We start from the raw sequence: 27,310 nt of genomic DNA, 5'->3' as shown, positions 1-27,310 counted from the left end.
TAAACAGACAGCCGACACACTAGCGCCATCTCTAGGACAAGCATTAAATTAATACGGATTGAATTACTCCTGTGAGATTATGAACTATTCTACTTGTTCCTTATGACATTCCTTCGTTAGAAGTAAACAAACAGCGGAGGTGAACACGACACTGCACTGCCCCACGAAGACTAACATGGAGAAGACTTCCTCTTTAGTATTGCAAAAGAACATAAAGGATAATTGTGATGACTTGCAAGATTTCCTGAAGGATTTAAACAAATGGGAGAAAGAAATTAGAGCGGAAGATGAGAAGTTGTGTGACAGTTCTAAGGAAGGAAATACAAACACCGAGGTAAAAATTACACACGATCATGACTTGTTTCCTCCTCTGCTATTCGTTTTTCACCCATTAACCTCTGTTGACATGAGAAATTGTTTTCCTCGAGTAGGTTGGATGCTTATATGAGCAATAGGGGTTGGGTGTAAACGGGACTGCCCAGTATGGGCCAATAGGCCCGCTGCAGTTTCCTCCATTCTTATGTTCTTATTTGGTGTGTTTTAGTCAAATATGGCCCTCCCCCTCCGCCACATTAAACATAAACTATTTAGTTTGATGTCTGGTGCAATTAAAAGCAACTTTCTTGAAGTGTCATGGTTTAATCATACTTGTATTTTGTGGTCATGAGAGTATAAGTAAATATGACAAATTTTGTAACGAGAGGTACCGGTATGGCCAGCATAAGGACAGAACCAGACAATGTTATGTAGTCGTGGCCAGAATTAGGCTAGGATACAGACACATCTGGCAAGTTAGTAACGCTGTACCCATACCGGAGCACTCAGCATGTAAACTTTGTGATAAACCTTTAAAGCATACACTTCAACACTATATTATTGAATGTGACACTGTCAAAGACTTCAGGCCACTTTGTAATCACTATATTGAATCAGGGGTGCTTGGGGACATTCTTGCTTTTTATCCCAAATTTGCTTGCCCACACTGATTAGTCTTCAATTAGAATATGACGTCCAATGTATATGAACCACTGTCTTGCATGGCAGCGAACAGTGACATCACCCACATGACTCTAACCTATATATACTTCTAATGAATATGATGTATTTCTTTGTGTACGAACCTCTGTTCTGCATGGCAGTGGACAGTGACATTACCCACATGAATCTGATCTATATATACAGTATATATATACAGGGTGTCCCATACATTTCCATACATAGGAAAAATAAATTTTATATGAAAATCCATTTTTATTTATATAATATGCTCTACATGACTACCATTCTGTTGAAAACACTCTTCAGTGCGTGTCCTCCACTGCTGAAGAACACGTTCAAGCACAGCTGGAGTTATGCTTGTAATGGCGTTGGTGATACGTTGTATGGAAACCTATGGGACACCCTATATATATATATATATATATATATATATATATATATATATATATATATATATATATATATATATATATATATATATATATATATATATATATATATATATATATATATATATACATAGATATAGTGTCAGGCCTTCCATAACGTATCACCAACGCCATTACAAGCATAACTCCAGCTGTGCTTGAACGTGTTCTTCAGCAGTGGAGGACACGCATTGAAGAGTGTTTTCAACAGAATGGTAGTCATGTAGAGCATATTATATAAATAAAAATGGATTTTCATATAAAATTTATTTTTCCTATGTATGGAAATTTATGGGACACCCTGTATATATATATATATATATATATATATATATATATATATATATATATATATATATATATATATATATATATATATATATATATATATATATATATACTGTTAATGAATATGATGTATTTCTTTGTATATAAACCTCTGTCCTGCATAGCAGTGAGAAGTGATACCACCCTCAGTGTCAAGACCTGACTGAATTTCTCAGAATAGGCAAACTGTACTCCAAGCTTTGTCAATAAATTTGTTAAACTAAAAAAACAGACCGAGTGGGTCAGATGTAAACAAACAGAGCAAGAGGACAAAACGTGCCAACAATGGCAGATACTATCTAACGTAACCGAATGTTTGAAGGTAAATATATTAAAAACTAAACATATTTAGGGTAGTCAGAAACACTAGAAGAGGATTGGGTGAAAGACGAATATTTACCAATAGTTCTGCATCTCAGTATCAAAACCAATTTTGTAATGCAAATCAGGATCGAAAGATAACACTTACGGGACATTTGCTCTCAATTATAATAGTATTGTGTACAACAAACCACCCATAATAGTAATATTATCAATTGTTCAAGAAAACACAATGTAGTATTTTAAAAGTATTTACTAAGTGGCAGCCTGTCGATTAATGTTTTTTTGTTTTTGTTTTTTAAATGAGCGACTGTTAATGTTATGGTGTAACACACTCCACCCAATAACCTAACTTACAGAAGTTACAGTAGTCCCTCACCAATAGTGGGTGTCAGGTTCCTGAAAACCCCATGGTTGGCAAATCCGCAGCTGCAGATAACACTTCACAGCCCAAATGATTCCCCAGTAAGTTTCACGTAGTATAGGTCTGTACATTTATTTAAAGTTTTTGAACCAGCTCTTACTCAACTGAACTTTCAACAAGGTGGCTTTACTTTCACCTGGCCTTGACACGAATTAGCTCCACATGTTCAGTGCTTTTTCCATCTTTTTAAGATTATGGTTTCATGGCAAACAGTATACAGGAAGTCCCCTACTTACGACGGGGTTAGGGACCCAAATCCAGGTCGTAAGTCGAATTGGTTGTAAGTCGAAAATGCAAATAATACATAGAAATTCTAAAATGGGTGTGTCTTTTTTCTTCTCAGCACCACAACACTCTCACTTCTAAGCTTGCCAGCCATTTTAAAGGGAATTACAAACGAAAATTTTGTCAGTACACAGCTCAATCACTAACGTCGGGACTCGAAAATACGTAATTTGAAAAAATTTTGGTACGACTGGGGCAGTCATATGTCCGGGTGGTCGTAAGTTGAGTAGGTCGTAAGTCGAGGAATACCTGCTATATGATGCTTTTTGCACTTTTTAATGTTCCACCAACAACATATGCCCTTATTATAGCCTAACTCTTCTTGGTGGTATGAATCTAGAATTCATTTAGCCCCATAGCACGTCTCACTGATGCTATACTCTTCTAATGTCATTATGGCCCTTGTCCTTCTCACCTTCTCACCTTTATCACTAACACTCAGTGAATGCTTCAAGGCCATTGTTAAGGGAAAAATCATTATTACAGTAGAAAATAAGTGAGAGCAGTACAATGTGTCAGCATGCTGCAAGATCACAACATTGAGAGAGTGAGGAGGACAGTGATGGGCTGCGAGAGATGGGACTCTGCACCGAGGAATACATTAGATCGTGGAGGGATAAAGACGCCGTGCTAATCTATGGATACTTAAAACTTAATGCTATGGTTGGTAAAATGGTATAGAGTGAAAACTGTGGATACGTGGAATCCACGGTTGGCAAGGGTTTATAGCATATGTATTGTGTGTGTCTTTTTGCAAAAATCAGACTGGTCTCTTTAGGAACAATCCTGCAAATAATCAAAATTACTCTGGGTTTTATATCTATTTGGGGACTTCATACACTTATAATGTATGAAGTACAGTAGTGCAAAAAAATTTAAAATTGGTTTACATCTGTTTTGAGTATGATTTAGGCCTTAGACACATCATACACCAGGCAGTGGTAAGTGTGACACACACTACTCGACCCAGCAGTATAAGTGTTTCGCTGAGGGGTGAGCGGCCACAAACTATAAATGAATAGCATCATTGCTCCCCCAAACTAACCTAAACTCAATTTGTTTAATTTTTTACGATAGTAAATGATGACATAATTGAGTTAAAGTAAATTATTCCATATAAGAACAAATATCCACTAAGTTATAACAGTAAAGGCAAAAATTTATCCTATTTGGCAGGAACATCAGTTGCATATTAAGCCTTAATTAAATTGATTATTGTCCATAAAACCATCACATACACACAAACTTTTATATATATATATATATATATATATATATATATATATATATATATATATATATATATATATATATATATATATATATATATATATATATATGTATATATAGTACTATATATATATAGATATATGAGATTTAAGTGAGACTCACTGCTAGGCACTGACTTACGTTCAGTCAACACAACTCACACTGTGGTTATCAGCTGAAGATATATATAATCACACTAAATATATATATATTTGTGAACTTCAGGTTTTCTCTTAGTCCTATGTGTTACTCTAGCTGTATATATATATATATATATATATATATATATATATATATATATATATATATATATATATATATATATATATATATATATATATATATATATATATATATATATATATATATATATATATATCATGTAGATCCACAATGAAAACGTGGATAAGATAAATCTTGATAAAATCACACAGGAAAAGGGAAACAACGGAGCACCTTAGCTTTCGTCTTTATTCAAGACGTCTTCAGAGGCAACTGGATTACATGGACAGAGAGAGGCTTAAATATACAGGGTGACCTTATTAAACATGAGGTCAGGTCATAATGATGTCATCCACTAATCCCCACACCAACAACCACGTAGAGGAGCTTAAGAGAAGGGAAGCGACGTGACTACTCAGGTCAGGTAAAAAATAAGGAACCCACATTACGTCCTATCGTGAGTTCTGTGGGTTCTGTTACTTACAAATTATCCAAGTGGCTGGTAAAGATGCTATCCCCTCTTACAGGCCAAATATCTAATTCACATATACCGGTACACAATAGCAGTGATTTAATTGATAAACTCAAGAAACACAATGAACCATGTGAATTAATAAGTTTTGATGTAAATTCACTTTTCACTAGAGTACCTGTGAAAGACCTATTTTCATTTCTTAAAGATAAATTACAACTGTTAGATTTAACTATTTGATGAGCATGGGTAATTGTCTTTCTGCTCCTCTACTGTATTTATATGGAGTTTTTTGAGGCTAGATTACTACCCAATATAATCCCTCCATGGTATAGATATGTAGATGATGTTCTTTTTCTTTGGCCTAGAAACAGTGCATTGGAATTTTTAAGCTTAATGATATTGTGATTCAAAATTGAAAGAGAAATAAATGGATCCCTTCCATTCCTTGATATGCTTTCATGAGAAAGCCAAAACTACAAAAAGGTAGACAGAAAGCCCACACAGGGACAGTTTCATACACTTTTTTATCAAGTCTACCAAAATGTCAGTTTTTTCTGCTATGTTCTTAAGATGTCTGCGTATTTGTGACTCTGAATTTATTGATGATGAATTGAAACACATTCGTTCCATTGCACAAAAACTTGGGTACCCTTCTGTGTTTCTTGATCGTTGTTTTAAAAGGGCTAAAAAATCCTTTCATTCCTCTCAAACCAGGCAAATTCCTACACTTAAGAATATGTTGACTCTGTTCTATCGCAATGAATTTGTCCCGTTAGTTCGGTCCCTCAAGCTACTAAATAATAATGTTGTTTTCAAGTATGACTCAACCATTACCAATATGTTAATAAGAAATAGCCCAAGTTTGAATGTAATTGGAAGTGTTTATTGTATTACATGTAGCAAATGTAATTGTAATTATGTAGGACAGACAGGAAAAACACTGCAGCTCAGAATCAAACAACATAAGTACAATATCAGAACAGCATCTGAAAGCAGTGCCCTGTTCGTTCATGTTAGGAATAATAATCATCCCATTGCTTGGGAAAAAAGTTTGGAAGTGTTCAAATCATCTTGTGTCACAGAAAGACTTCTGGTTGAAGCTAGTTTGATTAAGGAATCAAAATCAATAAACCTTAGTGATGGTCAGTTCAAAACTGATAATATGTTACATAAATTTATTTGTCAGTGACCCAAGGTTAAAAATGTAGGATAGTTATTTAGTGGGTCCCTTATTTGTGACTTGACCTGGCTAGTCACGTCGTTGGTGTTGGTGTGGGGATTAGTGGATGACATCATTATGACCTGACCTCATGTTTAATAAGGTCACCCTGTATATTTAAGTCTCTCTCTGTCCATATAATCCAGTTGCCTCTGAAGATGTCTTGAATAAAGACGAAAGCTAAGGTGCTCCATTGTTTCCTTTTTCCCGTGTGATTTTATCAAGATATATATATATATATATATATATATATATATATATATATATATATATATATATTACTATATACAGTACAGTATATAGTATGTATGTACAGTATAATTTTTTACAATTTCTGTATTTATAGATTGGTCTTCCTATACGATGTAAAAAGAAATTAGAAACGTCTTCAGGTAAGGGGACCCCAAGAAACTCATCTGGTGACAGCAAGCGAAGAAAAAATGAAGGAGAAAATGTGAAGAAGAAAGACAGAATACCAGCACATGACTACGCTGCTTGGGAAAAATTTGATGTGGTATGTTTAAAAATATTCACCTTATGTATTATTATACTATATCACCTCCCATGTCTGAGAAATCTGGCTCCCAGATTATCCAGAAATGCTCCATGATTAATCTGTTTGCCTTATTGTTATGCCATATGCTAATTTATATTTCCTCTTTTCATAGACTTTTTATGATTACCATACAGCATTTTAATGGGAATGGCCAGACAATTGTATACATCATGTTATTGTAGTCATTGATAATTTCTTGCTTCTTCATAAACCTAATGTAAATTAATTGCATATTTTCAGGGAAATTTATTTATTTTGTTTTTTAAAGTCAGCATTGCTCAGCTTAGATGATTAGCTACCTTTTTTTGTGGTAAGGATGAAAATATACAGAGGACAGGTTACTATCTGCCATGTATGGATCACAGGATTTGCAGATAGTTGATATTGGCAAATTTTGTATATGACACTGAAGCATATTAAACAAGGTTATAAAACTAGTAACTTGTTTCAACCCATGTTCAGTGTATGAATTTTATAGTACTAAATTTACATGCACGAAGATACAATGATATAAGCTACCAAACACCATAGTAAATATAAATCGTAGTTTCATTTTTTTGAATGTTCATGGTAGAAAAATAACCCTGTGCAAGTGTAAAAAGTATGCTGCCACAAATAAAAATCAAAGTAAATCTATTGTACTGTACAGTATTACCCCGCCTAACGCGGTTTCACTTAACGCGTTTTATCATATACGCGGTGCCTCGCCAGAGCTGAACTTTCACTTAACACGGATTTTTTCCACATATACGCGGTGAGTGTCCGGCTCGAGACGCTATTTTTAGATTTGCCCCACCCGCCACCCTGCCTGACTGCCTGTTTTAGCTCATAAAATTCATACAAATTACCGGCCAGAATATAATTTACATTGCTGGAATTCTTATAATTTGGTGATCATTTTGAATATAAACATCATATATTTTGCATTAGACATACAATTTTTAGATAAAATTTTTTCTCTAGGTAACTATGTTATCTTTTGTGCAAAATATATGACATTTATATTCAAAATATTCCTGGTCTTACAAGGAATCCAGCAATGTCAATTATATTATCCTAACTTTAGTTTGAGGTATTATTTATTAAAATTTAGTGGTTATCCCACACATCTCCTTGGGACGGTTGGTGGGGGGTGGGGGGGAGGGAGGGACCGACCGACCATCTGTTACCCCGTGAAGAATTATTATTATTTTTTATTAACTGAAGATATTTGTTTTAGCTCATAAAATTCATACAAATTACCCGGTCTGAATATAATTTACATTGCTGGAATTCTTATAATTTGATGATCATTTTGAATATAAACATCATATTTTTGCATTAGACATACAAATTTTAGATAAAAAATTTTCTCAAATTAACTATGTTATCTTTTGTGCAAAATATATGACATTTATATTCAAAATATTCCTGGTCTTACAAGGAATCCAGCAATGTCAATTATATTATCCTAACTTTAATCTGAGGTATTATTTAATACTAAATGTTAAAAACCCTGGAAGGGAGGATTGGTGGGGGGTGGGGGGGAGGGTTGGGACTGACCGCGCGGTTGGAAGAGGGGGGGAGGCAAGGTGGGGTACTTTGATTGACAGATAGTGTCGTGAAGATTATTTTTTTTTTTATTAACTGAAGATATTTGTTTTAGCTCATAAAATTCATACAAATTACCCGGTCAGAATATAATTTACATTGCTGGAATTCTTATAATTTGGTGATCATTTTGAATATAAACATCATATATTTTGCATTAAACATACAAATTTTAGATAAAAATTTTTCTCTAGGTAACTATGTTATCTTTTGTGCAAAATATATGACATTTATATTCAAAATATTCCTGGTCTTACAAGGAATCCAGCAATGTCAATTGTATTATCCTAACTTTAGTTTGAGGTATTATTTATTAAAATTTAGTGGTTTTCCCCCAAAAATTTCTCTGAGAGGGAAGAGCCGGCAGTGTAGTGTGAGAGGGGGAGGAGTTGAGTCCATTATTTGAATGGACATTAACTTGGCGACTGTATTTCTCTATTTCTCTTAAGTATTAATTGTGTGCATGTACCATCATAAAATTAAGATGTTATTTTTACTACAACATAGGTATGTGCCTTCAAAAAGTGGAGTTTGGGGGTCGGGCCAGTTTCTATTGGAATTAATCCCATATGTTCTGTTGTTCACTTAACGCGGATTTCACTTAACGCGGGACCCTCTGGGTTCAATTGACCGCGTTAAGTGGGGTACAACTGTACTACATTAGTACAATAAATTACACTTTAAAAATAAACTAAAATTTAAAACATCACATTACCTCTATGATATGGTACTGTACCTCTTTATGGATTGGCCTTTGCTCTGCTGGCATTATATTAGTACTGTATAAGAATGTCCATGCCTCACATATACAGTACATGACAGTCTGCCACAAAGGGCACAGTTACAGATTTTTCAGTAGCAAATTTTTAATAATTATTGTCGTTCTGAATATCAGATACCGTGTGCTGTACAAGTACATTACAACATTTGGTAACTGCATATTCTGTAGTAAGTTGTTAGATGGTCAAGAACCCTCGTTATACAGTACTCAACTGGAGCCTATTTTTCTAAAAGAAAAAAGAATCTTAGAAATTAACAAAAACAATAAAAATTATCAAAGAAAATGTCATACCTCAAAAGTATATTAAAATATTAAAATGATTTTTGTAAACATATATAAAAAGGAAGGTGAGAGGAATGGCTTAATTGACATGATGATCTATTGATGTTCAAAGAGTGTTCACAAAATCATAGTGGGCCTTTTAACACCATCCCCTTTTAATCCTTTTTAGGAATCAACTTTCAGGCAGTGAGGAAGCCCTTATACAGTATTGCAGCAAATTAGTCGACCTTCGGACAAGACGAGGCCTAAATTTCAGTTTAAATTTCATGGTTTTAACTCATATTTGTGGTATAAGATGACTTCCCAAACTACCAAACTACCTGTGGTAAAGTTTAAGTCAATAACCACCAATACAGTGATATGTTTAATGTATTACCGGTAATTCATTTGAATTATGATATCAGAGAGGCAAATACGTAATAAGGTAAATACCATGTGTAGACTGTCTTCGGTAGTGGTAAGTTACGGTCGATGACTGTTTTGTTTACATACCGACGTGTCGTGGTGACACAGTCAACTTTGACTCAGCTGGTGGGCGTGGCTGTGAGTGTGTTCGTGTTTGGCTTCATCTACCGGTAGTTGAGTGAAGCACCATCACACAAAGTGATTCATGGTTAGTTCAGTGTTTTGCTGGCTTCTCTCTTAACCAGACAAACAAGTTGTAATTGTGGAGCCATCGGTATATGGATTTAAGTGAGAAATAAAAATTGTAAACACTACAACTCAAGATTGATGATCCCAGCCACCTTCGCTGACTCACATCATTAAGGTAATTTGTACTGAATTTTGAGGATCACATTTTGTATTTTGAATTTTGTATCTGGCCTATTAGATGACCCCTGGTTTTGGGGTAGTTTTTTGGCGATTCAAGTGTCGTCTTATCTGCCGAAATATACAGAAGTTGTACTCAACATGATAAGATGATCAATGATTATATACAGTGTTATAGATAGTAGAACTTTTTCATGAGATCCCTGTAGCTATTTTTTTTTTTTACTAATTTTAGTTAGGTAGTTAGGAGTAATTAAGTAATAACCTAATGTAACCATTAGGATAAGGTACCTAATGCTAATGGGTTTCATTCTATTAATGGGCTCCAATGCTAATGGTTTAGATGGAGTCTATTAGGACTTGTTTACTTGACCTGTATTAAATAGATAGATACAATACAGTATTTAGAAAAAACAGGAAGTATGGGTTTAATTGTGTAAGTGTTTTCAGGACAAAGCTCTGGCTTCATCATCATCTGAAGAGGAACAAGAAATGGAAACCCCATTGAAGTCAAAGGATAGTGATATCAAAGGTCCTAAAAGTAGCAAGAAGGAGCGAGCTCTTGCAATGAAAGAAGCAGTGAGTTGCCATCTTAATTATATATACTGTATATATTTTTTTTTTTTTTATTACATGTTCAATAATTCTCTGTTTGTTTTTCAAAATTGTTCAGACTGTTGACCGACTGAAGCCCAACACTTTACCAATGACTGAGGGTGTCTTGCCTTTTTCAGAACGTTTAATTACATCAACTTTCACTTTCATTGTAATTGTTTTCCTTTTCTTGGATGCACTACTATCAATTGCATCGGGTTTGTGTTTGGGAACCACGATGAGGGCAGAAAAAGAGAAATAATAAGCAAAAAACAACAGTTTGCACTTTATCACACATGTTAATGTGGCGAGAGTAAAGTGTACCGACGCTCTCTCAAGGCACATGGCTGGGCAATGCATCACTCCCCATGCGCCACTCTGCCTCACCTCTACGCCACGCAAACTAGTTCTTGTACGTAAATACTACGAACCAGTTGTACCTATGTCAGATTCTTAAAATAATTGACCTTATGGGACCTCGTTGTATCGGCGAAAGTTCATAAGTCGGACATTTGTAAGTCAGGGACCCCCTGTATGTTATAAATTATTAAACGACTGAGATAAAGTGCCTCAGCTCTGAATGACTAAATTAATACAGATGTGTTTATAGGTTTATTAAATTTGAAATAATTATTTATCATCATCAGTCATTGAATGTTTTGTTTCCTATAACAATTTAAATTGACCCAGATATCAGATGAGTCAGTCATTTTGGCTGGTAGTTGGTTCAAATTGGAAACTCTGACATGTTTACAGTACAGGGGGTCCCTGGGTTATGAACGGGTTCCGTTCCTGAGGACGTTCGTAAGTTGGATTTGTACGTAAGTCGGAACGCATACTATATGCAAACCGTACTTACAAAACAATATTTAAAATCCCACTAATATCATAGCCTAAGTCCTTATATACATATAAAATAGAAATAGAATGACAAAATACAGTAAATGAAAGTAAAAAATAAGTCATCGGGTAAATAAAATACCTGTACTCTAAATTTCAAGTTTAACCCCGTTCGTATTGGCGGTCGTTTGTAAGATTTTTATTTATTTTTTAATTAGTTGTAATGTTGTTGAGGGCTACCCTGGTATACATGGATCTATCTTTAACTTTATATTTTATTTGTTAGTAATATTTTAGCCCATTATTAAGAGTGCCTGGATATAGCTTATATGTGTGCCCTTTGAAGATGTGTGTTATAATATATAAAAAGTATTAAAGCTCTCAACCTAAAGATACAGTACTGTAGATGATAAATATTGTACGTTCTGTACTGTAATTGAATATTTTTCAGGGCAACAAACTATATGGCAGTGGGAAGCTTGATGATGCTATTGCCAAATATACCCAAGGGATGGCTCTTGATCCCACTAATGCTGTTCTCCCAGCAAATAGAGCAATGGCATACATCAAATTGAACAAGTAAGCTATTCCCTTTACACTTCTTTCATATGCATGCATATACTATTCTCATGTTGTATATACTGGACTGTACTATGATATATACAATATACCCCCCTGTATATACATACAGTATTACCTTTTATAATTAATATTTTCTTGTGTTGTTTTAGATATACTGCTGCAGAAGCAGATTGTAATAGAAGCTTGAAACTGGAAGCTGGATACATAAAGGCATATTTACGACGAGCAACATGTCGAATCAAGCTTGGAAAGTCAGAGTTAGCAATCAAAGATTACCAGAAGGTGAGTTCTTAGTTATTTATATCCTCTTTCCATCTTCCTGTGAAAGAAAATTTTGAATTACAGTGAATTAACATAACTAACCATAATCTCTTTAGCATATACAGTATTCTGATATTTACCAGCAGGATTATGCTTGAGATGTTCTTGTGTGTAGTAGAATGGATTCATATTTTACCAGTTGATAATACTGTATGTAGTTTTGCTGTTTAAATGGAAATACAATACTGAATCCTGTGGTAATTTAAATATATTTTAGATAATTTTTAAGTACTACAGTGAACCCTCGGAAGATTCAGACGCAGCAAATCCGTATTTTGGAAGATTCGGACAAAATTTGTGGGTTCCTGGGGCAAGAAGCCTTCTTAAGAAGCATTCTCAAAACAGAGCAAAGATCATCTTAGGCCCGTGTAACTAAGATGTCAATGCGCAGGACACAGGTGCCCGAGGAGGTGGGAAACAAACAGATTTGTCAATTGATGTTTGTGGGATTACTGTATTTTTTCCTTCACTCTAGTAATGATGCAAGTACAATGTTTTTTTTGTTATCATAGGTAAATGCATGGTTTATATTACTTGTTTATCACTGTGCCCATCACTGTTTTCAAGATATGTATTTCTCCCATATATATGCCTGGCAACGGGAGCAGTAAGGGGAGTCAGTGACTGCATTTGTTAGTTAATGCGTCTGCTGCTGTTGTAACTCATCGCTCCTCTCTGCCATATTTCACTGGATTCACTATTATTATTAGTGTTTACTGATATGATATAATTCAATAGTGATTAATCATGGCATTGTTGCCAGGTTAGACTCGTCACTGTAACCATCAGGCTATTGGGCCAAGCTGTGAAGTGTTATGGTTGTTTTTCAACTCGTATTTTCAGATAGATTTACATACCTTTATTTATTTATTTTACTCAGTTACATGCACACACCATCCTACATACATTCTGTGAAAAAAAGTAAATGAAATAATTGTTTTAAGGGCAAACACGTAAAGGGAATATACATTTCTTTGCACACGAGTTAGCTGGCTCAGTGAGAGAACGGGAGGAGAGCATAGAGTGTAGGGGGTGAGTAACGTTGCTTGGGAATCGGCATCCCCTCTGGTGTCTGTTGCTATGATGAAGCAGGGAGTGTATGCAAATGGCGACTGTTAAACTTTCATTTGGCTTTTGCGTACATGTATTTACAGATTTGGCAGCACATTATTTTTTTTTAACTTATTGGTATTATTTTTATTTATTCCTCACATTTCCTGCAACTGTATATATTATTTGAAGAAATCTATGGTTACGGGAGGAAACTACACACACAATTTTTTTTTTTTAACATTTCCTGCTAAAATGGGGAGTGTGTCTTATATGCCGTAAAATGCAGTACAATGTACTGTATTTTTGGCGCTTTTTTATATTGTGATTTATCGTTTTTATACATTTAGTAGGTACATTCACCGGAAGATACGGACAATCAGCTTTTTCGGACATGTTGGTTCCACCTTTTAGTTCGGATCTTCTAGGGTTTACTGTAGTAGATTGTAAGACAAAATATTGTAGTACAGTAATGTGTTAGCTGTTTTGGCACAAAAGGATGCCTGTAGAAGACCATTTGACCAGAGAGGCTGTTAATCCTCACCTAAATCTGTGTGAAGTTATTTACTGGCCTCTTGTGTTAAAAATTCACCTTTGGTAAGATACCCTTCCACAGAGTGTTTATTCATTAGGAATTGATAGTCCAGTTCAGCTGAGTTCTGGGCCAGTCCAAATTATATCTGGGACAAAATCTTAATGACTCAATAAGAGAATAATTATATTAACCTTTCCTTGGTAAATCTTTTAAACATTTTTATTAATTTCATCATTTAAAGTTATTGTAGTTTTCCAAATTATTTGATAACTCAGATTAAGTAATTCACAAACCACTTGATACTCAGTACTCTGCCCCAGTGGAGCCTCGACCTAAATATTAAATGAAAACTCTAGTACTGTACGGTGACAGTAAGAATAAATGGTGATTTTTTTAGACTGTGGTAATTTTTGGGGGTATTACTAAGTGAATGGGAGATAGAAAAGCTCTTTAGTTTAATGCTGTGATGATGTGAAGCAAAAATTAATTTATTATGTGAATTATAAAATTTAATATAATTAGAGTTGATTTATGGACATCAAATGAAAAGTAGAGGAAATTACTGTACAGTGTCCACAGATAAGATTGCCCCCCCTCCCCCAAGAATTTGTGGGTATTGTGTAACATAAACATAGACATACATATATGAAAATAAAACAAAGATTGTACATGAACTTTTATTAGTAATTTGTCATATTTCCCTTTGTATTGATGACCATTTTAATCCTTCGTGGCATGATGTCAGCTAATTTTTTTAAGTATTGTGGATCAAGGTCTTGAGTCCAGATGCACTTGATCTCGTCCTGCAGACGCTTGGCGGATGAGGTATTGCAGTTTGCCAGCTTCCCCTTGAGATAATTCCAGGCATTTTCAATGGGATTCAGGTCAGCGACTAGGGAGCTGCAACTCTTTTTGTAGGTGATGTTGAATTGTGCGTTGTGAGACCTCAGCAAGCAGGCATGGGTGGTTTTTTTTTAGCTGAGCTGCTGTAATCCTGGGGTCCTTAAGTACTTCTCGCCGCAGTAAGTTATCTGCGCCCTTAGTAGTCTTCCGTGGACGACCATGATACGTTTTGTAAGGTGGGATAAGGTTGGGAGGCAGCTGCCACCAAGCATTTAATTGTGGATTTTCCTTGGCCAGTATGTCTACAAATTTCACTCAATGGTACATTATCCAGCCTCCATACCAAAATACGGACCTTTTCTTCATCTGTAAGGTTCTTAGGACCTATTCTTATGCAATAGATAAGAAATAGCACCCTCTAAATGACCCAAAGCAAAATTCCAAGGCACAATGCCCCAGCATCAAACATATAAGTCCGCCTCTGATGACTTCATAAAGTGCAATAATGCTCAGCTTCTCGCCATGTGGTAGCTACTGTCCTAGAGAGTTGCCAGATGTCACCAAGTTGTGATTGGGCAAGCGGTAGGCTTGGAAACGGAAATAAATTGAACCCAGTATTTCATTGAAAAATCGCGTGAGGGGCCCAGTTCTTTTTTGCTGACACTGTATATGGCAAGTGCATTTTTGAAGAGATTATCCATGGAATTCCATGCCATGAAAGTAGGCTCCAACATAATTAAGTTTGAGTAGAAATATAGCAAAATTTATGGAATTAGAAATCATGAAAATGATTATTTGGAACTGGTACTCTCTTACAGCTTTCAGTTAAGCAATAATGGAACAAAGAAAAAACATTGTAGGTGTTGGTAGATCATTGAAGGTGGTAATTGAGCCTATCTGTATGTGTTTTACTGCAGACGGTAATGGTGGTGGATATTAAGACTTTTCAAATAAATGCGGACTGAGGACATTGGAGGGAGTTTATGCATTACTGTACAAGAAAATTGTTAACAAGAGTAACTAGGAATTGGTCAAAAGCTGCATATATGGGGCTCAGTCAAAGTGGACCAGCCCAAACTTTTCTCAGTATCAGGATTGATATTCATATACTACAGTACTGTAAATGGCTGATGTGGCTGAATATGCAAAACAAGACTAGGTAAATGTGCTCCTTTATTCTTGCATTTTTAGGCAGTCTAGTACTTAACCACTTGTGTATGGGACCCCCTTTGTGCTGAATAAAATCGTCTGGTGTTAACCAAATAAAATGTTAAGAGTGGCATCCCCATATTGAAGAAGTTAATGTCCAAACCTGTTGCCCACAGTCTTTATATTTTGTGTGCTTAGTGTCGCTGAACTAACACATGTATTTGTAACTAAGACATAACCTGGATGTTTGAAAATCTATAACAGTAATTTGTAGTGTGTATTGCTCCATACTGTATTTAGAAAGGTTGCTTCTGAGATTAATGAAAATGTGTGAACAAGGTAAATAGGACAAAAGGTAGGTGTAAGGTTGAAAAGGTTATGTATGTGAAAAATATTTTAATGTAGCTTAAAATCTGTGGACAAACATTGACTGTGATGTTCTAGAAATATTCTGTAGCCATCTACTTCTTTAAAAACTTAACGTACCAGTAATCTCTTCTACATAAATTTCAATTATGTGCAGGTGTTACAGTTAGAATCCTGGAATAAGGAAGCCAAGAAAGAATTAGAGAAGTTAGAAGGCAAACAAAGCATCAAAGATGAAAAAACAGGAGCACCAATTAAATTAGTCACCAAAGCAGTAAGCAACCAGGAAAATGCAAACTCTATAAGCACTGTTGAAACCAAAATTTTGCCTTGTGAAAAATCTTCTCAGTTAGGGGAACCCAAAAAGCAAGAAAAGGATAGTGCTAGTCATCAAAAACAAAATGGCAATAATGTATGTGATAATCCATTAAGTAAAGCTAAAAAGGAACAGTGTGGTAAGAAGTTGAAAATTGTTGAAGTCAACAGTCAGCAAGACCTCTCTGCTAACCCAGTGGATCCCAACTGCATTCTTCCTGTAGAAAAACCTCCACACCTCAGATCAACGGTAAGTTATTAATTTGATACTATTCAGTGGCCAACAACTCATTTGTACATAATATTATTTTACTAATATGTTAGTTCATGACCTGATTCTTTGAGTTATTAGACCATCACAATGGTCTCCAAGCACAATATTAAAAAAACTTGTTGCTAAATGTTGCACTGGGAGGGATGAACCAGACCACTCGAAGTGAAACTTTGATGCCTTCTGCTGCTTTCTGAATAATCATCCCCCCTTTTACTTGTAGTCATCCTTCACCCTGACCTTCTGTCTCCTTGGTTTTTCTCCTCTTCCTCCCAACATTCACCTATAAATTATATACTAGCAATGCTCTTATTACCAGTTTTCATTTATCATTCTCTCTTTATGTTCATACCACCAGAATATACCTGGTCCACTTTCTACTCAATAATTCTCAGAACCAATAAGAAAATAAATTGTGCATGTAAAAATAGGAAAATAAGGGTGGTTTGGTTAACCCCACTATATATGAAGTAAATGGGGTGAATGTGGATTACTTTATATTATCCTTGACTTTAAGAAATGGGATATACTTGTACTGTAATTAATTTTCAGGGCTACAGCTTTATTTTAGAGAACATGAATTTTCACCCCTCCAAGTTCTCATCTTAAATTAATAAGTTGATTTTTTCTTATATAGATGATACTGTACTTTAATTTCAGTGAAAAGACTTTAGATTTATTTTCTTTGTAAGGTTAAATTGTGGATGAGGTTGAAGAAATATGTATTAGTAAATATGGAATTGGACTTAAAGTGATGCTTGAATTTGAGAATGAATGAAAATTAAGAAAATGAATACTGATTTGTTTGAGGAAGACACATGAATGGTTTGTTTTACTTAAGGTACATAATATGGTATTAAGTTTTTTTTCAATGGGGTAAGAGATAATTTCTACTGTATATCTTTATTTTTTTTATAGAAACCTCTTAAAAGAATACCTGTGGTTGATGTGCTGACACAGGAAGATATCCAGAAACTGCCCGTGTCATCTGTGTCAAACCAAAAAACTTCTCCCAAGAAACACACTCATATAAAAAATACAACTCCAAAATTGACAACTGGTGCCACAACAACACCCACCAAGGTTTGAGTTTGACTTCATTGATAAAGATGGGAGGGAGCTATTTAGAAAATAATGTTTACATTTCTGCTGTCCATAAGTTGTAAAGAAAGATTTTTAAATACAATACTGTAGTTAAAGATAGGTGTCAAGCCATATTCTGTTGTGTGTTATTTTCTCAAAAAGATTCTGTCATAATTTTAGTGTTTGTTTTTAAAAAATCACACAAATACACAAATCTGTTTGTCATTTACTTCATGTAGCATGAATTTGGTGATTTGTAACTCAAGGAATAGTGAAAAATTACTTAAATTTATATTGCGGTCCATAATGAATGTACTGTATAGAAGTATTTTTTGTGTCAACAGATTGAAGAAAACCAGAAGATGAGTACAGCCTTACCATCCCTGCCCAAGACATCACATCAGTTTACACAGGATTGGAACTCCCTCTCAAGACAGACCCTTCAAGCTGTTAAATATCTGAAGGTTTGTACTGTATAACATAATTCTCTATTTTTTAATGAAGTTACAAGAGTAATTACCAAGAATTAAGGTTATATTGGGTCACTAAATCCTTTAATATTACCTGTTATTCATTATAATTAACCCACATACCTCGGACGACGTAAGATCTACTGGACCCCCTGCACAGGTAAAGTTCGGCAAAAAAAATTTTTTTTTTTTAATCCACAGTCAAAAATTGGTATTTCAGGCATAAAATTAGTGCATTCACTCCAATTGTAATATTGTGGCTGGCATGCATGTAGTCTCCTGTGTCCACAGCACCCACGACCTCTGTATCACTGTCCTCACCATTGGTCGCCTCAACAAACTCTACATCATCTGGTGTCTGTTTGCTCCTTATCACTGTCTTCGTCACCCGATACTATATATATATATATATATATATATATATATATATATATATATATATATATATATATATATATATATATATATATATATATATATATATATATATATATATATATATATATATATATATATATATATATATATATATATATATATATATATATATATATATATATATATATATATATATATATATATATATATATATATATATGCCAATCAAATTTGCTAACTCTTGATGAAGAGCACTACTGTAGAGGGTGTGGAGAAGGACATACCTGGTGGGTATCTGGACTACGTACTAGACTTGAGACAAAGATTATGTGCGAGTTGAGTTGCCAAGTAAATAAATATCCTATACTGTACTAAGTGCTTCATCCCACCTGGACATTCAAACTATGCCCCAAAAATTGAGAACATGGAGGAAGGTCACCCAGGGTCGCTGTGGTAGACGCGGAGGAACGTCACCCGGGCTTTAAGGGTTAATTGATTTACTATTAAAGAGTGAAATAAAAATGTGCCAATTTTGGGGGCAATGTGGTGTTCTTATGGCTATAGAACAGAAGTACTGTATCGTAGATATTCAACAAAGCCTTAAATAAACTTTAATTGGTCAGTGCTTGTACACCCTAAAGATATTGGGAAAGATGTGACTGTAGGTTTTGTTATTTGATATTCTCTCTACTATATATACTTTATCTAAAACTCACTCAGAAAATATCTTGGACTCCTTGGATGCTTATTCTCACCAAAATCCTTTACCTGTAAAATTAAATACATATCGATCATGAAACTTCCTTGCTCAGTGCCAACCATACTTATTTATTTAAGAAATTTTAAGCCAAAGACATTTCACAGACGATAGATAAAATTGACAAAAAAATAGCTCTTCAAAGGTGTTCTTTAATATTCCTTAGTTAATTCATGACTGAACCATTATTGGCAGCATGTTGTAATGTAGATTGTTAGTTGACCCATTAATTAAGCTCCACCTCCTTCAGCATCCTCAGTAATTCATGCAATTTATAGAAGTTGAGCGGTAGTTTGTTTGGAAAATAAATCATGTAACATTGAATTCTTCACTGGCACACTTGCTATTAATGTTATTATAATATCAGTCACTCAGTGTGCAAGTCTCTGAGATTTGGCTATCTAAAGCCCACCACTCCAAGTGTTTTTTTGGCTATCATCACCAGTGCTTCCAGGTTTGATAATTCTTTAGGGACTCAACTTTTAATTTCCAACGTCCTTCCTAATCTTTCCTGGGCCCTTCTACGTCCTTTTTACCCATTTCTATCTCCACCATCATCCCACATATCTAATTATAACCTTTAATTGATACTCACATTGCCCTACACTGCCAAATGTCATGAAAACATTTACCTGTTAACAGGATTCTGATCATTCTCAGCCATATGCTATTTGTATTTTTTTTAATTTGACAGATGATTCAGCCAGCCTTCTTCAGTACTGTGGATATAGAAGCTGACACGGTAATCAGTGTGATGTCAGTGCTGAATTCTGAGGAAGTTTCACCCACTCTAGCAGCTAATTACTTAATTGCACTTTCTAAATCAAATGGATTTTCAGTCAATATCATGTTCTTTGATGACACTCAAAGGAAAGGTAGGTCTCACTTATGATTTTTTTTTACAGTACAGTATAAGCATATATCTAATTAATTGTTTAATAATTTATTTGCAGTACAGTACATTTAATTATTATTAATGCAATACAAGTACTGTACTGTATTTCCTTGGCATTTACCCTGATAACTTTATATAAGCTTAACTCATGCCATTCACTTAATCCTTAGTTTCATGTGACTGACCCTGAAAGTTAATTAATGCATATAAGGAAAGAAAGTTATTGCAAGGAAAAATATGTACAGTAGTTGTTAAGTAGGACAAAATGCAAAAGTAGTGGTAAATTAGGAAAAGATGAAAGGAGAGAGTAAGGGAAAACTAGTTGCAGTTAAGCATGAAAGAATGTAAGAATATGGGAAAATTTATATAGAAGTTAAGTGTGAAAGAATTTATGGTTAAGGGTGATAGGAGTTTACTGATGGAGTATCAGTACAGAGGCAAGAGCACGGGACAGACGTGTGCTCTGTATGGACAGACTGGTAAGACTGCCGGGTGAGCTGCCGGATCTACCCACGTTGATATGGTTTACTACCCTAATGATAGTTTGGGTGGTGCGGTAGTTTGCCAGGTCTTGGACAATATAACAATACAAAGTGATGGTAACAGCACATACATAGAATATACATAAATACATATGGACCTACAAAACTGATACAACATACATAGGCTTTATACATATATACCTAGCTAACTGAACACTCTCCAAAGGGAAATCTAATAAGTGATATAGAAGTATGAACGGTGAAGAATGAAGCTACAGAATATGAAATAAAGAGAATTGGGGAATTGTATTCTGTCAATTTGAACATTTATCTGAAGGGGATATTGGAGTAGCTGCTGTTCCCTGCAAAAGTTAAAGGTCAGTAATTAATGTCATTCTTGTTATAATATCATATAGAGATTCTTAAAGTCTGTTCACTTGAACCTTGCTCCTGAGGCCTAGGGTCAGTTTGTAACAAGGCAGCTGATTGGCTGGCAAATGGACACCTGAAGAATCACTGTAGTTATTCAGTTCTATATTTCATCCACCTTATTTATATTCTGATATTTTAACCCCTTGGTGGCCACAGATGAGTATACGAGTTATGTGTATTAGTGGCATTGTTAGTCACAGACGTGTATACACGTCCTGCAGTTTTGGGCTTCAATATTAAGCAAAATGAATGGGGAATGTTTTATTGTGTTTAGATGTGCTTCTCACATCTCATCTTAGCCCACCCGCTTACACCACCTATTGGGTCACGTGCCCTGACCTTGACCTGGCCTCAGTCACACGTGTCACCATAGTGAGTTCATGCCGCTTTGTCATCCAGGATCAGTTTGAAGATGTTATTTTTGATGAGAGTGGTAGTGATATCAGCAATGAAGCCACTTGTGATGAAAGTGGTTTGGCACACAATGACACAGACCCAGATTAGTACATTCAGGGAAGTACTAGTAGTGAAAATGAAGAAAATGTAGAAGGGGATGAGAAAAGCAAAGAACCAAGTTTGACTCAGTGTGAAGGTAATGTTAGTGGTGAACAAGTTGAGGGTGAAAGACCTTGGCTATATTCCACCATCATAAAGATAAGGAGTAGTGAGAGTGGGCCGGCTAGGGAAAGGAGGGACACCGTTGTCTCGTCCTTCACTCCCACGTGTTCATGAGTGTCAACCAGCCCAAGGCTCCTCACCTGCTTCTGACCCCACACCACCACCACCCCTCAACGCAGGCCTTTATCTCAACGTTTTCTCGTTACTTTGCTCACCTGCACCTGGTTCATCACGTGACCCTACACCCACCCCTTGTGACTCACCACCACCTCAGCCTGCTTCTCCTGACCTTTTTGAAGGGGAATGACCCCCTAATGCAGACAACGATGATGATGATGACCTCCAGCTTACACGTCGCTGCCCAACCCTGGAGCCCTGTCACACGTTCTCACCAGCCAGGCGATCGCCACCCATGCTGTTGCAGCTCTCATTGTCCGTGTGCACCTTGCAAACCAAAAGAATGGACTGAAAAAAAAAGCACCAGTGGATGTTAACGAAATCAAGTGGAAGTGGGTACCTGGGGATTATTATGTGCCTAAGCTTCATGACTTTAATGATGCACGGTTGGGGATACAGACAGACAAGGTAAATCGTGAAAGCAAGGAGGTAGACTTTTTTATTCTTTACTTCGGTTTGGACCCGATTCATTTTGGTGTTGATCAGACAAATCTCTTCAATGCTTTCACTTATGTTGGGAGGGTGCTAGCCCCCACTTCACATCACCATCGGTGGACGGACGTGACTTGCTGAGATGTACGTGTGGTTTGCTATGGTTTTAATATGAGTACTGTATAGTGAGAAAGCATAAGTACAGAGAGTATTGGACCAATGACCAAGTGAATATTTGTGAAAATACTCTCAGTAAATAGTTTCACAAATATTCTATGTTTGCTCCACTTCCCTGATAATCTAGAGGGGCACAGGCTGGACAACAGTGACTCGAAGAAGACAATCCACATTGTGTTCAACAACCTAAGCGAGAAATTCAGGCTCCTCTTCTGTCCATACCAAAATATTTGTATTGATGAAAGTTTAGTGCTGTGGCAAGGCATTATCAGTTTCCTGCAGTGTATTCCTTCCAAGCAACACCATTTTGGCCTGAAGTTGTTTGCAATGTGTGATTTCAAGACCGACTACATCCAGGATATGATATTGTACATGAGTGGCACTACTGATAAGACTATTGATCCTATCACAGGCCAGTCTGGAGGGTTGTGAAGACATTTATGGAATCATACCTTGGCAAGGGACACGTCCTGTACTGTGACAGCTATTACATAAATCTTGTGTTCTTCCAGTACTGCACTTATGACAACAAGATGGGGACTTGTGGGATGTGCAGAGCCAAGCATATAGCTATGCCATACCTTCCCGACAAAAAAGAAACGAGTGATTGCCAAGTCATCTATAGGAAAGTACATAAATGCCTTTCGGTGTCATGGTGTGATAAGAAGGGTGCTCATCTGATGTCTACTGTCCACTCATCATGCATTATGCAGAGCCATAACTTAGACAAGGCAACAAAACAATAGAAGATGAAATCTGAATGTGTGCTTTCTTATAATATGGGCATGAGACTTGTAGATAAATCAGATGCATGATCTCTAGTGTAGAATGTGCCAGGAAAATAATGAAATGGTACAGGTATAAGAAAATGTTTAATCATCTCCTGGACATAAGAACAAAAGAAAATAAGGAGTCTGCAATAGGCCAGTTGGCCTGTACATGGCAGCTCCTGTCGAGAGTTACATCCACTCGATCGTCCATGAATCTATCTAGCCTCCTTTTAAAACGTTCCAGCGTCCCAGCACTTACCACAAAGTTCCTAAGCTTGTTCCACTCATCTACCACCCTATTTGTGAACCAGTTTCTTCCTATCTCCCTCATAAACCTAAACTTATTCAACTTAAATCCGTTGCTATGCGTCCTATCCTGCTCGGATATTATAAGAACTTTATCTATATCTCCTGTGTTGATTCCTTTCACCCACTTAAATACTTCTATCATATCTCCCCACACTCTTCGTCTTTCTTGGGAATGCAAGTTTAGTTTCTTTAATCTTTCTTGATATGGAAGGTTTCTATGTCCTGGAATCATTTTCGTCATTCTTCGCTGCACCGACTCCAGTGAATTGATATCCATTCTATAATAAGGGCACCAGAACTGAACAGCATAATCGAGGTGCGGCCTGACTAGGGCAAGATATAATTGCAATATGAACTCCGCACTCTTATTAGTTACACTTATAGATATAAAACCTAATACTCTGTTTGTCTTATTTCGAACATTAACTCACTGTTTTCTAGGCCGAAGGTCCAGGCTTACACGTACCCCTAAGTCTCTTTCACAAGTCAACTTGTGGTAAATGTACACATACTGCACCAATAAGTGATGGAAAATGATTATGCCATCTACATTATGAAGCAACTTCTTCTGGCTGTCCACCACCAGCCACATGAGATTGCAGTTCATCCGCTCCCAGCCTGAATACCCACCAGTTCGCTCACTTCCCACCATAACCCTCCTACTACAGCATCAAAGAGATGCTCAACGAGAAAATGCCATGAGTGTGCACACTCAACAAAGCAGCCTTAGGTGCACAAGGAAACATTCTACATGTGACATATGTGTGGCGTACCACTCTGTGTCTTACCATGTTTCAAGGGGTATCACGCTGAGGAGTATTTTTGAAACATGTAAAGAATATCTAGTTCAAATACTGTAGTGTGTACCTGTATATATTTATTTTTTATGGGATTAGCCCACCTGGGCACAGGTCATCGACCCACATTGGGGCTGGGGGGGGAGGAGGCATAAAAGCAAAAGAAGAAACATAGCACCACAAAAAATAAATCAATACAGAAATGGAAAATAAATAAAGCAGATCAAGAGTGAGACACAATATATATGTTGTGTTTTCAAAATAAGAGAAACAATTGAGACCCTGCAATTGTGTATAAATGAGGCAGAAAGTCAGCCAGATCACCAACCTGGGATTTGGTCACAATTTTTGTGATACCATATCACTTCCAATATGTTCTCAGGCAATAGTACCTCCCTGTTTGATAGCTGCCTACTACCTATTACCTGATAGCCTAAGTATAGAAATAAGTACCTCAGTACAGTATGCAAAAAAAAAAAAAGAGAACATTTTGTTGAGAATAATGAGAGTGCACCATTTGATAGCTTAGTGGGGTGGCTGAGTCAGCTGACAAATGGTGTTGCCATATCATCACCACGTTACATTCATGTTACATAATAAGTAAATTTTTATAACTTTATAATGTACACACAGATTAAATAATGAATAACAACATAAAACACAGAAAAAACTAAGGGTAAGAGGCTGAAAAGGAGATGGGAAGTGAATGTGAGGCAGGCGGGTGGGGATATCCATGCACACGGTACCAACGGTTCAACGACAGACAGTGACGTCACCCACTAGGGCATTTAAATGTAAGTACAGTAAACCCTCGATAACTCGACATTTATGGGGCTCCGGCCTTGCCGAGTTATCCCAAATTCCGACTTATCGAGGCACCCCCCTCCTACAAAAATGCAACAATAAAAAATTATCGACCCTTATACCGGTATGTGTGTACATGTAATTACTAAATGTAAAAAGGTAACACTTACCATCTCTGCCGGCAAAAAATGAAGCATTATAGTAGGAGACACAGATGCATGGTAGGTGACAGAGAGGTATGGTAGGTGACACCGAGACATGGTAGGTGATGCATGTGTCCAGATATGCCGAGATTTTCCCAGATAATTTTATATATCTCAGCATTTCCCGAGTTATACTGTACTAATATATTTCGAGATCATATTCATGCCGGTTATATGAAATTCCGAGTTATCAAATGTCAAGTTATTTAGGGTTTACTGTAAAAAAATTTTTTAGTGTTCTGGGGAGTACTTGGGGTGGGGCATTTAGGGCACAAAAAATTGTGGACAATTGGGCAGAGGCGGATTCAGGACTATCAAAACGGAGAGGTACAAGAAGTGGATGGAGGAACATGGTGAGCACAACAAGCCCACCCAGTTGGGGGGTTTAGAAATCTGACCAATATCATGGGCATTTTGAGGCAATTTTGAAGCCATGTACACTTGATGTTATGAGATATTCTGAGGTCAATAGTAATTACTTTTTACTATGCAAAAAATGCCTGAGTACAATACTGCATTAAAGAAAAAAATATTGGAATTTTCTTTTGAAAATGGGGGGGGGGGGGGTCCAGACCCCCCCTCTGGATCCACCCCTGTTGGGGGTTATAGTACTATACAGTATATAACTGGACCATGGGGGTCATGATATTACAGTACTGTATATACTGTATAGCTGGACCACCGAGGGGATAATAACTATTCTTTGTTGATTTCTGATAATTTCAGCACTTAGGGAAGCAAAAATTATTGTGTGAAATACTCCTGTAACATAAATATCTTGAGAACAAGAAAACTATTGCAAAATTTCTGCGACATCCTCCACCAAGCTGTGTGACGTCATTCTTCCAGAGATATATATATTACCAGAACGTTTCACATGCTAATTTTTTGCTTCCCCAAGGGCAGAAATTATCAGAGATAAACAGAATATTTATTATCTCTTAAAATATCAGAATGTAAGCAAATAAATCACTGTAGGTGCATGTGATGAGAAAGTAAATATGATAAATTAAATATTGAAGAACTGTAGCAACTCTTCGGGTGTCTGTCCACCAGCCAATCAGCTGCCTTGTTACAAAGTGACCCTAAGCCTCAGTTGCAAGGTTTGAGTGAACAGACCATAAGTTTTGTTAAAAGTTTTACCAGTCAGCCATTTTAGATTGGTGAGCACAAAGCTGGTGTATGGTTACAGCTATTAGCCAACTCAATACTGTGCAGGTATTGTTCAGGTGCATCATACAGCTGCTTCTAGTTGTCTCTTTTTGAGATAATGTCATACTTTGACACTAAAACATCTTACACAGCTTTTAGGTGATCAAATACTGTATATATTTCTCCAAATAAAAACTCCAATAATTTTCTTCCAGTCTTAAATGAAGTGATATTGAAGTGTGAAAAGGAAGAATCGTGCAGCTCTGAAGTGAAGAATCTGAAGAATTTACTCAATAGAGGATCATAGATCTTTACTTTGAATCTTGTGACTTGGTTAGATACTATATTTACAACATATCCAAATACAGTACAGTACTGTACTGTACCTGCATTATGGTATTCTGTACACACTATTAACTTTAAAAAGTTATCTCTGTATTTCTTGAACGTAAATTTTCTGCCTACTAGACTTTACTTTCTTTTTTTTCAAAATCAGAATTTGTTGATTACTGAATTTGTGTATACAATAAAAGTGATAAAACACTAAATTCATTCATTG

The 27,310-nt window shown here is 36.0% G+C and overlaps 1 protein-coding gene across 1 annotated transcript; it reads left to right on the top strand.

Moving 5' to 3' along the window:
* The first annotated feature begins 53 nt into the window (after positions 1–53).
* Positions 54–27,310, top strand: LOC121861491 (RNA polymerase II-associated protein 3-like). Its single transcript, XM_042359281.1, has 10 exons — positions 54–334; positions 6,316–6,483; positions 10,400–10,528; positions 11,835–11,962; positions 12,115–12,247; positions 16,387–16,794; positions 17,734–17,898; positions 18,243–18,362; positions 20,198–20,378; positions 26,967–27,310. Exons 1-10 carry the CDS (start codon positions 176–178, stop codon positions 27,056–27,058), a joined length of 1,683 nt encoding a protein of 560 aa, XP_042215215.1. The 5' UTR covers positions 54–175; the 3' UTR covers positions 27,059–27,310.

This window comes from Homarus americanus, unplaced genomic scaffold, assembly GCF_018991925.1.
Source record: "Homarus americanus isolate GMGI-L3 unplaced genomic scaffold, GMGI_Hamer_2.0 scaffold24260, whole genome shotgun sequence".
Classification (NCBI taxonomy): domain Eukaryota; kingdom Metazoa; phylum Arthropoda; class Malacostraca; order Decapoda; family Nephropidae; genus Homarus; species Homarus americanus.
The sequence above is the reverse complement of the archived record's forward strand: the minus strand, read 5'-3'. Positions and strand labels throughout refer to the sequence as shown.